Raw genomic sequence first — 14,508 nt, forward strand, 5'->3', positions numbered from 1 at the left:
AAACTTGATTTGAAAGAAACATCTTGAAGAATTGAGGGTAACACTGCAAAATCTCTGCACAGTTGCACAACATTGCAGCAGCATGTGGAGATGTCATCTTGTGCAACATCCCATTATTCAATGCGAAAATCTCAGTGCCATTCTTATGAAATTGTTGGATTACTTATGCTAGGCTCACCCTACACAGGAATAACTCTCTTGAATTTAACTGTGCAATGGCCCCTCTGCCAGTTCACTCTGCTTCTGTACTGGCTCCATTCCCAGCATAATGGCTCCTCCCCCACCCAAATCTACATGCGTAATGACCCCTTCCCTAAAATTACTTTTCTTGTGCAATGCAAATTTAATTCTTCCCCAAAATGCAGAAGCCATCTGTATAGAAGGCAGACATGTTTCTGGAGTGCATGTATAGTTCAATGATAATTCTCCTGAAATGGTTCACTTGCATGGTGGTGCCCTTATGTAGGCATGTCATGGCGGGGCACGGCCTGGGAATGCTGGGTCATAGGAAATCTCTCCAGTGACAGGCATTCAGTTTGAACAGCGAGATGCAAGTGAATACTTCAGCCTCATCTGTCTACCTTTTACAGAGGACTGTGCTCACTCTAGAATCACTTTTGGAAACAGATTGACAGCTCCCACTCAATATTCTAACAGTCATATTGCTCCTGATAATGCTCATGCAGGGAAGGAGCAACTGCTGTGGAAGAGTCCTGGAAGGCACAGTTTAAATCAACATCTCATCATCACTCCTCTGTAACGATGCACACCAGGTGGCTACATTGTTGTTGCCAGATGATTGTCTCACCCAGGTGACTCCTTGTCGATTATAGCTTCTGTTTGCTAAAAAATCACTGTGGTGTGTGTGTGTGTATGTGTGTGTGTGTGTTTTACTTTTCACAGAGCTTCACTTAAGTGTCCATGCTGAAATGAGTAATTTACATAAATATCCTTCTGTTACAGCAAGTCGCCCGTTTCTGGTCTTTCAGGTGTTTGAAGGACTTTAATGACTTTCTGTCTTATTACTGCATTTGTGATTTGAAATATTTTGGGTGGATTATCAATGTGGACCATACAGAGATGCACGGCATGGCTGATCGCCCGCAGAAAAGAAAAGACTGCAGCTATAGTGGCAGCTACGCTGAAAAGTTCTGAAGAGATTTAAAACCATTCTGAAATATTGAATAGGAAGACACTGCTGTGAGATACTGAGCAGTGATGAAAGTTTGAAAATGTTATAAGCAGGTGAAAATGCATTGATTTTTTTAAACTTCATAATAATGCCTACCTTTTTCATTTCTAGCTGTGCATATTATTTATATATTTAACACAGTTCATTGTTCCGCTTGGTTCCTTAATCATTTGGAAGTCATATATATTTTATCTTGCTTTTCAGGGGATGAATAGGTACAATGCTTTTATTTGAAATGTCAATTAATTTAAGAAAAAAAATCTATATATAAAAGTTTTTTTCTTATTGTCCATAGAAAGCCAATGAGTTCAGTCCTAACGGAGACATTTTGACTAACAGTCACTCTTGTGTTCAACCAATTAATTCCAAATCAAATTTAATAGCATAGTTAATGGATATATTAAAGGACTCTCATATAATGCAGAAGGCAGCGGCCAACACTGAGTACGATGTAACCAGTGAATGAATCTAATGGAAAAAAATACTGAGGGACAAATTGTTGTTCCTGGGAAAAGCAGCATGCCATTTCTTTCTTTCTTTTTTCTAAATTTCTAAATGGCTAAATTTCTTTCTCTCTTTCTTCCTTCCCTCCTTCCCTCCTTCATTCCTTTGTTTAGCTGTGGGCACCTCTCCCAGCTTGGCATTCACGATAGAGTTAGACTGGCTCTCAGGACGAAGGTTATAAGACTAGTCTCATTTGTCATTCTGTTTTTTCCCCAGCCTGGATTAGATTTAAAGGAAGATCAATATGTTGTCTTTCTCTCAGTGCTTCTGACATGAGGATGGGGGAGGTCATTTTGCTGGAAGCCTCTCTGGACTAGCGGCCCAACGCGGCTGAGGGAGACGGAAATGACACCTTGTGAGGATACATTCCCTGAAAAGGCCACATAATTTTCTAATGTGCATTTCCATTGCCAATCCTATCAAGTGATGTTACCTCCTGCTACAACTTCACAAAAGTGTTAGGAGAGTCATGTGCTCATCAAAAGGTTAACTTATGCATTTTCTCTCTGTTCAAAGTCAAATGTCTACATTTTACAATATTGATATGGATGTGCTAACGCAATGTTTGCAATAAATATATCTAACTATTTAAACATTCATTTCACACTTGTATACACTTAGTGCATTTAACGTAATACGATACATTTTAAAAAAGGAAGCAGACAGAACAAAAGTTGTGTGGAATTTTTAATGATTTTTTTTCTTAAACTTGTGCATCAATTTCAAACAGTGAACTGTGTGCACTCCATTTTGTTTTCACAACATGGTCAAAATTAGTTTCTTGATTTTTTTTTGTATTTTTTTCCATTTTAAACCATTTACACACAATTTCTCAGCACTGAATACTAGCAGTCTATTGGAAATCAGGGGTGTAGAATGATAAGCAATATTGGCAGTCCTTCTCAGCCTTACTTTAGTCTTCATATATACTTTAATTTTTTTTAACCATTTTACCCGAAGTAAAAATATTTTTCTTTTAAATATGATTCCTTTACATGATAAAAATAGGTTTCATCGAAAACGCGTGTCTCTTCAGTACTACCAGCATGCTTGGCACCCACCCCAACCCACGCAGCCTCAGACTCTTCAGGCCTGCAGAGACGGATTTATGCGCACACCTGTGTGTGGACCCCGCCCAGACACCCAGGAGCACGTGGGGAGGGGGGGGGGGAGGGGATGGGAGGGGAGAGGAGGGGAGGGGAGGGGGGGTCTGCTCGGAGCCCACGCGGATGGGCGCTGGACGCATGGAGGACTCACAGACGCACAGACGCCCACGGTCGGATTTTTGTCGATAAAAATTATTACAAAATTTGTTTTTTTTTCTTCATACAAAAAACTTTTTTTATCATAGAAATCTTGCATTTCCACAAGTAAATGTGAAGATTTTGTTTCTAAAATAAATACAAAAAAAAAGATAACAAAAGCATATAACAAATCAAAACAGGAATAAAAAAAGAAAATAATTCCAAAAAAAAATAAACAGGAAGGCGTTATGGATGTCAATGAGACAAATTTTTACAGCTGTCATGATACAGTCCATGAAAGCATAAATAAACAAATTCATAAATAAAAACAATAAATAATTGAATAAATACGGTTTCTCCCATTGGTAATGACTGTGAGTTTGTTTTAGGCGATCCGGCCCCCGCTGTCAACACTCAAACTAAATTGCTCCGGGTTCGTAGAGATCCGGTCAACAGGACCCCACCTGTGAAGCTCAGTGACTCCCTCTTCCCAAAGAACAGCCTGTATTGGTTCTACTGAACATTTAAACACAAATAAGCAATAGATTGTTTTTTTTCATGTGATATATTATATATATATGAAAAATATTATTTCCCCCCCTCCCTCGCACCCCTCCCTCGATTATGTTAAAATGTGTTAGTAGTATGAAGTAAAGCAAAATTAAATAAAATCATTTATTGCCCAAATGATATTTTTCTTCATTTTTCTGCCCCTGATCCAAAATTTTACAATTTGTTAGTCAAATGGTTTGGAATGGACAAGATCACCATCTGTTTGTGGTGGTGTGGGCGTGACCCAATTTTGGCCTGGCTGTTGTAACACATTTTATTCTTTCTCTCATTTGAAACAGAACAAATACAACATACAAAAAAATATGTATCCTATTACAATCTGTCCACTTGTTTTTCCTCCCAATTTATATTTGAATGTGTGTTTCCATATGTGTGTTTGCACTGTGTGTGTGCCTGTGTGTGTTTCTGTACGTGTGTTTGTGTATGCATGTATGTACAGTGTGTGAGATGCATATTCTGTGAACTTGACAGCGCTCTGTGAATGTTGCGTATTAAGAGAACACTTATGGGTCCTCGTAAGAACATCGGTCACCAATTCACATTGAAACATTCAAAAGAAGGGACAACTGATCTCAAACCACACGCGTTTGACCCCAGATACCAATATCCTTCTTTTTTTATCAGCTGTGATTAATTTTCTTCACTCCACTCCGAATCAGAGTCCGTTTTAAATAAATGTATTTATTTTACTCTGTATGCTGCCACTTGTAACAGAGTCTTTTCCCAAGTGTCAGATGCATTGAGGTAACTCACTTGGTTTTGCCCGGGGATCGAGTATTTCCACAGGAAACATTTTTTTTTCTCTGGCAAATTGTTTTAAACAACGATGACAGTCCGTGCTCCGGGCAAATTTTTCTGCTCCCCTCCCCATAATACATCCACCCATGTCCCTGGCCCCCCAATCCTGTCCCCATCCAACCCCGAACCCTCCTACCAAATTCCCTTCCCTCCCCTCCCAGCCCCCTCACTCTCTCCCCACTTTCCACAAGAGACAAATATAAATGTTTTTGTTGTTTTTTGTAGTTGTAGTTGTTGTGATATATATAATATTTTTTAGGCCATTGTTTCCTTGCCTGGCAGTCTTCTGTCATTAAACGTGTGCATGTTGATGACCTCCTCAGTCTTGACCATGACAGGGGCCTGGGGCTTGTGTTTGAGTCGGCGTTGGCACTTCAGTGACACCCGCAGCTCCTCCACCATGGCACTACAGAAGGACCTCTGTTGGAAAGAGAAGCACAAGTTTGAAAAGACTCGCCCTCTGAGCCCCTGTCTGCTCAGTGACCCTCTTCACAACCTTCAGAGCACCACCTGCTGGCTGGCTGACCACAGCAATAGTGCTAGATGGGCAGCTTACTGACGCTCTGTGAAAAGCCTGTTTGTCCCTTGAAAGTAAAACCTGCCCCCTTTTCCCAGAAGAGCACCCTCTACTGGCAAGCTGTGGTTCTGACAAAGCAGGGGTTGAAAGCTGAGGGAGTGGAGAGGGAATGATATCCGAGACTTAGTAACGGGCCTCTAGAGTACCTCTAATTTTCCCACAGCATAATAATTCCCCCTTCATCCGGATACATCGACCACTTCTGGCTAGCTATGGTAAAACAGGGGTGTGGAGGTGGGGTGGGAGGCTTACCTGAGGCTCACAGAAGAGCTTCTGGGGTCCCCTGTGACTGTTCCAGAGCATAATAACTAAAGCGATTTCTCCATGACAGATTTCACTTTGTCACCACGATGGCTCCTCTCTGCCAGGCAGCATGACTTATTGATGCATATTACATTTCCACAGACTCAAACCCCATGTAGCTGCATGCCCAATTAAGCTGCCTCTTCCTCCTCTCTCTTCCCTCTTTTTTTTCTCAAAAGCTAAACTGGCATTTGCAAATCCTGCATAAAACAAAGGAGCTGGCAGGGATTTATGTCAGTATTCCAGGGGCTCAAGCTCCTACAAGGAGGCAGGTAAAAGAAAGAGGTGGTGGGGGTGGTGGGAGTAGCTGGAAAGGGGGCGTTCATTTTAAACCAGTGCATCCTCTCTGCTGTAGCACTGTATTCAGGCCTGTATTCTTTGAGTCTTTTCATTTCAAGGGTACATATTCATTTTATTTTAGGCTCTGAAAGAAAAGAAAGTGTGCAGACTGGGGATTTCAGTACGCTGACGAGGCCCCCACTGCTGATGGTTTTATGGTTTTTGTCCCACGCTTTGTGCTCACTGGGAATAGCTCTGTAAACTAGTATACCCCCCCCCCCCCTTCCCTAAAAAAGATGAGTTGTTCATGCATGAATGCAGATTTTAAACTGACAAAAACTCAGAAGGTTAGTCATTTGTGTACCTTCTGATGCACATAGGCCTAGTTTCAATCAACATTTGTCTACCAACAGCAATTTACTTTTCCCCTTCTCAAACGGTTTGGTAATTTAATTTTGATTACTTGCCATGCATGTTTATCTAAAAAGAAGTCCATTATTATGAGGCATACTTAAGGGTAAATGTGGCTTGGATCAAAAGTGGAGTGAATAAGTTCATTTGGATGTTTGTTTTTCTCTCAGATATAGTAGTTTAGAATGTTTTTAGACAGCCAATAAAACATGATTGGCTTTTGTAACCCTACAAACTCCACATATAGAATCAGTTACAGGGAACAGAAGGTCTGGATCCTAGTGCAAATCAGACCTCCTTTACTCCACTGACCACCACCAAGAAGATTATGATTCAGAGGATCTGCTGACCAGGTGCTGAGCATATTGTGTGTGTGTGTGTGTGTGTGTGTGTGTGTGTGTGTGCATGTGTGTATGAGCAAGTTCATGTTGGTGTATATGTGCATGTGTGTGTAAACTTAGTGTGTGGATATATGTGTGAGCTTGATGACTGTTTTTGCTTCCATCTCCTGCGATCCCATAAGCTCATATTTTTGATTGACAGCTTCTACCCACTAATTAGGCAAAAATACCTTTTTTATACTAAAAGAGGTGAGAGAATACATTTTTCACTTTCAAGCTCTTGAAAATGATTGATTTATTTTGCAAGACACCTGAGATGTATATAACAATCTATGATACTGTTAAAGTCATTAGGCATTTTCTGAAATAGGGCTCTCTACACTGTGAGCACACAGAGCTCAGTGTTGAATGTGGTCTCTAATTCGGATTGACAGCTATGGAGTCAGACCACTGAGTTAAGCTTTCTTTAAGGAGCACCGTCCACAGTAAAGCAATCAGAGAACAAAATGGCATGGAAAGAAAGCAATGTAACCTACAGTGTCGTTCTCATTATGCCGTCCTTCGCAATATGAAACATGGAGGGGGGTTCATTCACAAATAGCAGTTGATTTTGACTTTTTTTTCCTCAGGTGAGATGAGCAGGTGTGGGTAGCTTAATTAAAGTCACACAGAGAAGGCTAATGGGGACCTCGTTAGCCTTCAAGCGCTACCGCCTTTCTAGGCGGACACCTGTTTGGGTCACAAGGGACACCTGTAGCCACCCGCACCTGTTCTTCAGTGACCACAGCTGATTTTTTGGCTCATGCTGGGAATCCGTGAAACAAAATGAACTAAGCAGGCTGAGGGAGGGGTTAGTCAGTCCCAGCCTTTTTAAAGACCTTTGTGCTAATGCATCTAAATTGCAGCGCCTCCACTCAGAAATATTAACAAAATTAAAAAATATGATGCATGTCTGTGGCTATGAGTGGGATTCAAATTAAATTTATTGAATACAGAGTAGAGAGTCCTAATAGAGGGACTTAGTATATTCATCTGAATTCATAAACACAATAACCAAACAAAATAAAATGGTTTCAGTCCCTTCCCCGCTCGACTGCATTTTCTTCCCTGCGGAACTTGGTGTTTGGTGCCCTCTTCTCCCTCTTACTGAAGTGATTAATTTTTAAACTGGGCCATCCATGTGGAAACTGAGACAGGCAGAACTGCTGGAATATTCAAGAAATAAACACAAATGCACTAACCTGCCACCTCCTACAATATTCATGATAGATTTCCACCCCTCACCCCCCCCCCCTTACTCTCTTTGCCTCTACTTCTATTTCCCTTTCTCTGTGTTTTTGTCTTTCATAAATCAGTCATCCACAAATTAGTGATGGTGACAGTTATTTAATGGAAAGTGGCAGTTGTGACGGTGGGGAAGGGGGTGTTTGGGTGGTGGGGTATGAAACAGTGAGCAAGACATGCTGTCCCGATGATAGAGAAATGAAAAAGGAAAGAGGGAAAGTGTGGCAAGGGTATGCATAAATGCTCAGGAGATTGGGGGCGGGGTGAGCTATTATCACATGCATGGTTGCCATACTAGGAAGTCTCGGATACCATGTGAGGGAGAAGATTGGAGGAGAGGTTAATGACCTGCACAGGACCCATGGCATACTGGTGTAGTGGCACTGGTGTGGCAAAAGTGCTAAGGGTTTAGTGCAGCAAGTGTGACAAAGCTACCGGATGCAAACAAACCACCCCCTCTCCCCCCTCCCCAACACCTCCATTCAGCAGGTAGCTGCCTGGAAACTGCACAACTGCTAGCGTGATATGGAGTGATGCTCAATAACGCTGTCAGAAACCTTGGTTATTACTTCCATTCCATCATGCACAACGTCGCAATAATATTACTGTGACTCTGTTACTGTGATGCAATGTGCAGCGGAGAATGTATCTGCATCCAGAATGCACTGAGCCCTTTGTGTGGGTGTTTTCATGGGATGAAGAGAAAGCAGATGCTTCTTTGTGTTTAATTCAGGAGCAGAATTTAGGAACTACATCCTGAACCCATGCCATTGCTGTCTCGATGTAATCATGAATATTAATGTTACAGGTGTTTCATTTTTAGCCCAGGCTGTGTACTTTGTGCTGGCATCCTCTGAAAAAAGACATGTTTGTTTTGGCCATATTGAAAAGTTAAAGCAGAGTGGAAGTGAATGTAAATATCCTGGATTATAAATATGGAACAGCTGATCTGCATTTTGGCACTTTAGAATGTCTTGTGAAACAATTATTTCCTCAAATAAAACATGCATGCCTAATGTATTAAATGCACTGACTGCACTGAATATTAAATACCGTATTTTGCTCAAATTTTACTGAAGTATATGCAGACATTGTGTCATGACTAACACTAAGATGTGTGCATGTGTGTGAGTCTGTGTGTGCGAGTGTGTGAGTCTGTGTGTGCATGTGTTAGTGTGTGAGTCTGTGTGTCAGCGTGTGTGTGCGTGTGTGTGAGTCTGTGTGTGCGAGTGTGTGAGTCTGTGTGTCAGCGTGTGTGCGAGTCTGTGTGTCAGCGTGTGTGCACGTGTGTTTCTCTCCCCTGTATGCCATGTACCATGAGAAGTGATGGAGCGAAGCCAAGCATGTGGACATGAAAATGTGTAGAGGCAGAATTGGCGGGTTCACACAGAACCACAGCAAACTGAATGATGAGACGACTTCAAATGCACTTAAACCTAGAAGTTTCTCAGTTTTTTATTAAATTTCAACAATTTTGGGGAGTTTGATTTAAAAATGAAGCGAATTCATAACAATCTTAAAGGGTGAAACAAGCACATTGATGTCCATCACATCATAACAACAGGTTTTTCGGAACTCATAAATATTAACGTCTCTTCCTGAGGTTTATTGCTCTTAATATTATCATTTAAGCATCTGTTTTTACTATTTCTTTTACAAAAGACAATTAAACTGCAGGGCATGAGTCAACAAATACAACAAAACTGCATTTAAACCACATTTTTTTAAGTTGATGCTTTCAGTGACAGGAAAAAATATAATAGCCTAAGAACAATATTTAATCTATACATTTACTGTCAAGCAAATTTCTGTAATTAGTGTGGGAAGAAGCTTTGCTGCTCTCCTGTCAACACCTTGACGGCCAGTTCTGGCAGACTGGTTTTGCCCAAACTGATAGGCATCCCTAATCATTTTCCAGTTTTTCTTTTCTGTGTTTTATTTTTTTCAATCAGCTCAGGAAAAAAGAGCTATCAATATTCCTCTCCATTATATACACATGGACATATGTATCAATACAATCGATGATGAAGGACTTATCATGGAACCGTACCACACCACAGAACGCGGTGTAAAGATCGATAGAAGGCTGACGTGCCAACAAACACAAACACCTTCCAGATCAATGAAAGGTGCTGGAGATGGCTTTTAAAGTCAGTTCTCTGCGGAGTGGGGATAAATGGTGATGAATAGGCAGGGTTAGAAAGTCTGTCATGGGAGGAGACCAAATGCAGGGTGGAATGGGATGGAGAGGGGACATGGAAGAGTGGAAGATCAACATGTCCTTTCATATTGCAAGTTGCTTATTGAAGTATTCAAAAATAACAGGGGACACTTAGTAAGCTCTGTAACATCACGTCCTAAAGCATTAATAAACAAATGCAGTGCTTTAAAATATGGCAGACAGAGCTGTATGTTTTATTTTTTGTTTTTCTTTTTTTTTAGCAGAACAACAATATTTCATTCTGCCAGGCTCTATGGCAGACTACAGTGCTTTATAAAAAAAAGTTATGTATGCCCTGTGAAGTTTCACTTAATATGAATGACTGATATGGTGGGTAGCTTTATTGAATTTGGAGATAGGCCTGTAGCTGGGACAATGTGGGCGTGGGGGGTGTCCTATTACTGTAGCATAAAATGCATCATTTCACTTATAAACATGAATAGAAAAAGTGCAAAGACAACAATCATTTTATCTATGTAGGGTTAAAGGTACATTGCACAAAAAACTGCTAAATCAGTGGGATGCTTAAATATGGAGGGGCCTAAAACCTAATTTTGTTTTATATTTTAATTCTAGGCCACATAAATATTATAAAAACTCTCTGTGGAAAGTGCAGATGACAGGAACTGGGAGAAGGGGCAGATGCTTCTATTTGGCTCTTAATTGCAGTCTTTTGGGGTTAACTTTTTAAAACTCTTCATCGCCATGTCTGGTGACCTCATTCATCTGGGCTGATGCACAATGCTGATTATATTGGCAACATAACCTTATATTGCATGCATGACATGCCAGTACAGGCTAGCCCGTGCTCATTTGAGTGATGCTGAACGGAGACATATTGATGCATTTTACTGATTTAGAAGTAAAACTACAATGAATCAATCCCTGTGTCAAATGAGTCACGTGTTGAGGTATGTGAGGATTGCATTTCCGTCTTTTACATGTTACTGTAGATGTCATCATTTCTACAGAGCAGCCCTTGCACTGCTATTAGCTCTTCAGGCTGAAGAACTGCCAGATTTCCCATCTAAAGTTACTTAGAAAAAGTCATCTGGAATTAAGGAAATGATTCCTTCTGAAGGTAAAAAACAGCACAGGGCTGTAGAGGTTGTTTGTTTGTATGCTTTCTAAGTTGGCAACACTAAATTGGTGGAGTGAGTTGCTAAGGTAACTGTATAGTATCTCACATGGATTCTGATGGGAGCAGCAAAGATATATTTTTAAACAATCATTCAAAGTAAAGAGACTGTATCCACAGCACTTAATTTTAGTAGTAACGACTCACCAGAACTGAAAAAGTTTTGAAAACATCTGAAGCACCATTTGATCAGGACTAACTTATTGTGGACAGTATGGCTCTATCACATTTTGAATGACTGAAACATGTAAATTGTCACTCTAGCACATCACTTACCCCTGGACAAAGTGAAACTGCAAGGCAAGATAGCTATGCTTTCACATAATCTTCCGTTATATCAAACTTCTATGCAATGAGAAAAAAACATTCAAGTGCAAAACGTGTGGGTCATTATTCTGTGCAAATCCTGTTCCTTGTGTGGTTTCATCATGGCCCAGCATGTTTGAAGTGAAGACAAGTGACAATATGAGGGAAACCATGATGTGTGGTGTCAGACAAAATTACACAGACACGTTAGTAACGCTGTGGTCTTCTATAGTCGCGTGAGAAAATGCTTAATTAAAATCAGTTCTTAAAAAATGTGAATGCAATAACAATCATTGACAACAGCAGCAAAGTGCACACGTCTGTGTGTGTGTGTGTGTGTGTGTGTGTGTATATATACATATATATATATATATGTATATATATATATATATATATAGTGTACAAAGTACAAAATAAGCTTAACTAGACAACATTCAAAAAAATATTATTTCTTCAATGCAGGCCGGAAATGTGAAAATGTTGCTTTACCTTTTCAAGTTGTGCGTTTTGTTTGGACTTATACAAGAACTCCCCCACCGCCACAAATACAGAGAGCACCAGGCCAGCGGCCAGAACGATAAAGATCCCGCCGATGTTCTGCACGCCCAGGGCGCTAGCCTCCTTGCTTTCCTCTTCGGGGCAGCCGTTGCCACGCCACCACTTCTCCTTCATCATGTGCAGCTTCCCCTCTTCCTGAAGCTGCAGGATTGCGATGGTGATCTTATCCCGGTATGGAGAGCCTGAAGGAGGGAGCATAAGGAGATGATGCTGAGGAGTTTCACAGAGATCATGCCCTGCTATGGACCCAGAATGTACAAACAGGAGATGAGAGGCCATGATGCTAAATGGAGGTAAGTTATGAGAGGAAACTTGGGAGTGCTGTCCTGTAATGGAGAGCAACAGGACAGAAATTATACCCTAGGTGAGTGGTAACATGGAGGCATTGTCCAGCTACGGAAGGCCAAGGGGCACCAAAGTAGATGGCAATAACATGGGAGGAACATGGGGAACTGTCCCAGTACGGCAAGGCAAAAGCGGCAAAAAAGGAGAGTGGTTACAGAGAATTTCAATATCTTGTCCCAGTGAGCCAGAGCATGGCAAAATGAGGCAGATGAGTTCACGGCAGGATGTGCGTTTTGACAGCTGAGAGAGTGAACATGACTCTGCTGTCACCACACGGCAAACCGCCGGGGAATCGCCGTGCCAGGAGAGAGCTGCGAGGCAATGTGATGTCATTACGCAATCCCGCGGTGAGCGTTCGCGGCCAAAAGCACTCTTCCCGGGACGGCACTGAAACAACCACCTCGCAATAACAGCAATTAACACAAGCCGTAAAGGAGCACAGCGGATGCTTGGGACCATCCATTAAAAACAGAAAAAAGTCTATTTGTTTTTTTACTGATTAAAAGTGGCTGCAGTACTTAATTTGCGGTAATGTTTCCCTTCTGGGCTGTTTTGTCTAACATAATAAATAAAGTCCCTGTCCAACATGAGCTTTGGGGCCTTCTCTGCTTCCACTGCTTAACTTATTTGCTGCTTTTCAGAGTGTCCACCGCGTTTCACAAACTCAGCCACACTGTAAAATGTTCAGCGTTAAATCAACTCTTACATTATGATCCCTATTGGACTCACATACTCTGTTAGAGCTGCATTAACACCGGACATTGTGCTGTGCAGCTGCTAAACACACAAACACATGCATGCATGGATGTAGGCCCTGCCCATTCTCCCCAAAACCATGAATATCAGCTTCGTGGTTACTCATGTTTTAAATATTTACAGTAGCCTCAAAACTAGGGTTGCCAGACTTTGAACTTGTCAAAACCGGACAGCCTGCACAGGTGGCAACGTAATCAGGAACAAGCTCGGGAGCTGGTGGCTGTTGAATCGGGTGATTACGTAATTTCTTACAAACTACCGATAAATTACTCAGACCAGGCATAACACAAACCAGACTTGTACAAATTACTTCAGAACTGGACATTCCGTTTTTTTTTTTTTCCAATTGGACCTCTGGCAAACCTTCTCTGAACTTGTCAAACTCGTGCAGCAAATATATTGCAAACACTTTAACTATTTATGGTTCTAGTGCTGTGGTAGGCCTACTTTCTTTGGCAGTAGTATTGTCTATGCCTGTGAATGTTGGTGTCCAATGTCATGAGCCTATTTTTCATCAAGTTTTGATGTGGAATGATGTAACTTCTACTAATATTAGTTTTGGTGATGTGATTTAAATAGCTTGTATCGGAGGTGAAATGTGATCATCAGCTAGCTAGCTAGTGAGGAAGATAACAAGAAGACTGTTAGCTACACCAACGTGAATCAAAATGCCTTAAACACAAATGTGATTCTCATATTTTTTTAAATGTAGTGCCAACCCGCAACTCAACCGTGGCAAAACGTCTGTGTGACCACTACCTACAGTACTATTGCTTGATAAATTGAATAAATATGGCATTATATATACCAATCTGCTTAGCTAGCTTTATCACACATGTTCTTTCCCTTCAACATGATTGTTGTAGCTGCTGGGATGTTTTTTTTAATCTTTTCTGACATCAAGCATAATCACAAAGGAAGGTAAAAAGGGAGTTTACCAAGCACCACTTTCTAATGAAGTTCGCAGTCGGACTTAGAACCATGATCGATACGTCACACTGATAGCTATCATCATCATTGCCCTTGAGGTCATGAGCTAACTTAGAAATGCTTTTCTAATAGAGAATAAAAAACAAGTTTTATGTTTTTTTCATGCCACTGTCCTGGAGAGTTTATGAAAGATAGAAAACTGTGATTTCTTGGAAACAGGAGAGACCAAGACAGAGAGAGAAAGATTCAAGGGCCAGGAATGAGAAGTAGAGTCTTGATTAATGAAAGCTTTGAAGTAAATTAAAGTTGACAGGAAGAGGATCGTGGTATCCCCCCAATATTAACCTCTGATTTGTTGGGGTCCCCTTCCTCAAGAGTATAACTCCATTCTCCACTCATCTAAACAAGAAGCCAAATCCACTGATGTTCCCTAGAGACCTATGCATCGCACAGATACGATAAGGGATAGAAATTTGGGAATCTGACCAACTGCTCACAGTGTGAGCATACAAATATAATGATGAATAATCCTTAAATATTTAGAATTAATGCAACAATCCATCACCCATTAACAATAAGGCACATGGCAGGAATCTGCCAGATGAAAGCGAAGTAATACTGCTGAAATCCCCAGTCCTCTAACAACAGCACAAAAATTACAATGTGACGCAATGCCTTGCCTCTATTTTAGGGCAGTAAGATTTGTTTTGCATTTTATGCTTTTGGTTTTTTTGTAAATAGAAGCATG

At 40.9% G+C, this 14,508-nt stretch overlaps 1 protein-coding gene across 4 annotated transcripts in view; it reads right to left on the reverse strand.

Annotated features, from left to right (window-relative positions):
- Positions 1-2,370: 2,370 nt before the first annotated feature.
- grik2 (glutamate receptor, ionotropic, kainate 2) overlaps positions 2,371-14,508 on the reverse strand; it is a 193,701-nt gene continuing 181,563 nt past the window's right edge. For all 4 annotated transcript variants that reach the window (XM_064342994.1, XM_064343002.1, XM_064343020.1 and 1 more), the window contains exons 16-17: positions 11,661-11,911; positions 2,371-4,731 (exon numbers count right to left, since the gene is read on the reverse strand). In XM_064342994.1, the coding sequence (XP_064199064.1) occupies positions 4,567-4,731; positions 11,661-11,911 (416 nt within the window). In that variant the 3' untranslated portion in view covers positions 2,371-4,566. The remainder of the gene's footprint in view (positions 4,732-11,660; positions 11,912-14,508) is intronic.

The sequence above is a fragment of the Anguilla rostrata genome, chromosome 1 (genome assembly GCF_018555375.3).
Source record: "Anguilla rostrata isolate EN2019 chromosome 1, ASM1855537v3, whole genome shotgun sequence".
In the NCBI taxonomy this organism is placed as follows: Eukaryota; Metazoa; Chordata; class Actinopteri; order Anguilliformes; family Anguillidae; genus Anguilla; species Anguilla rostrata.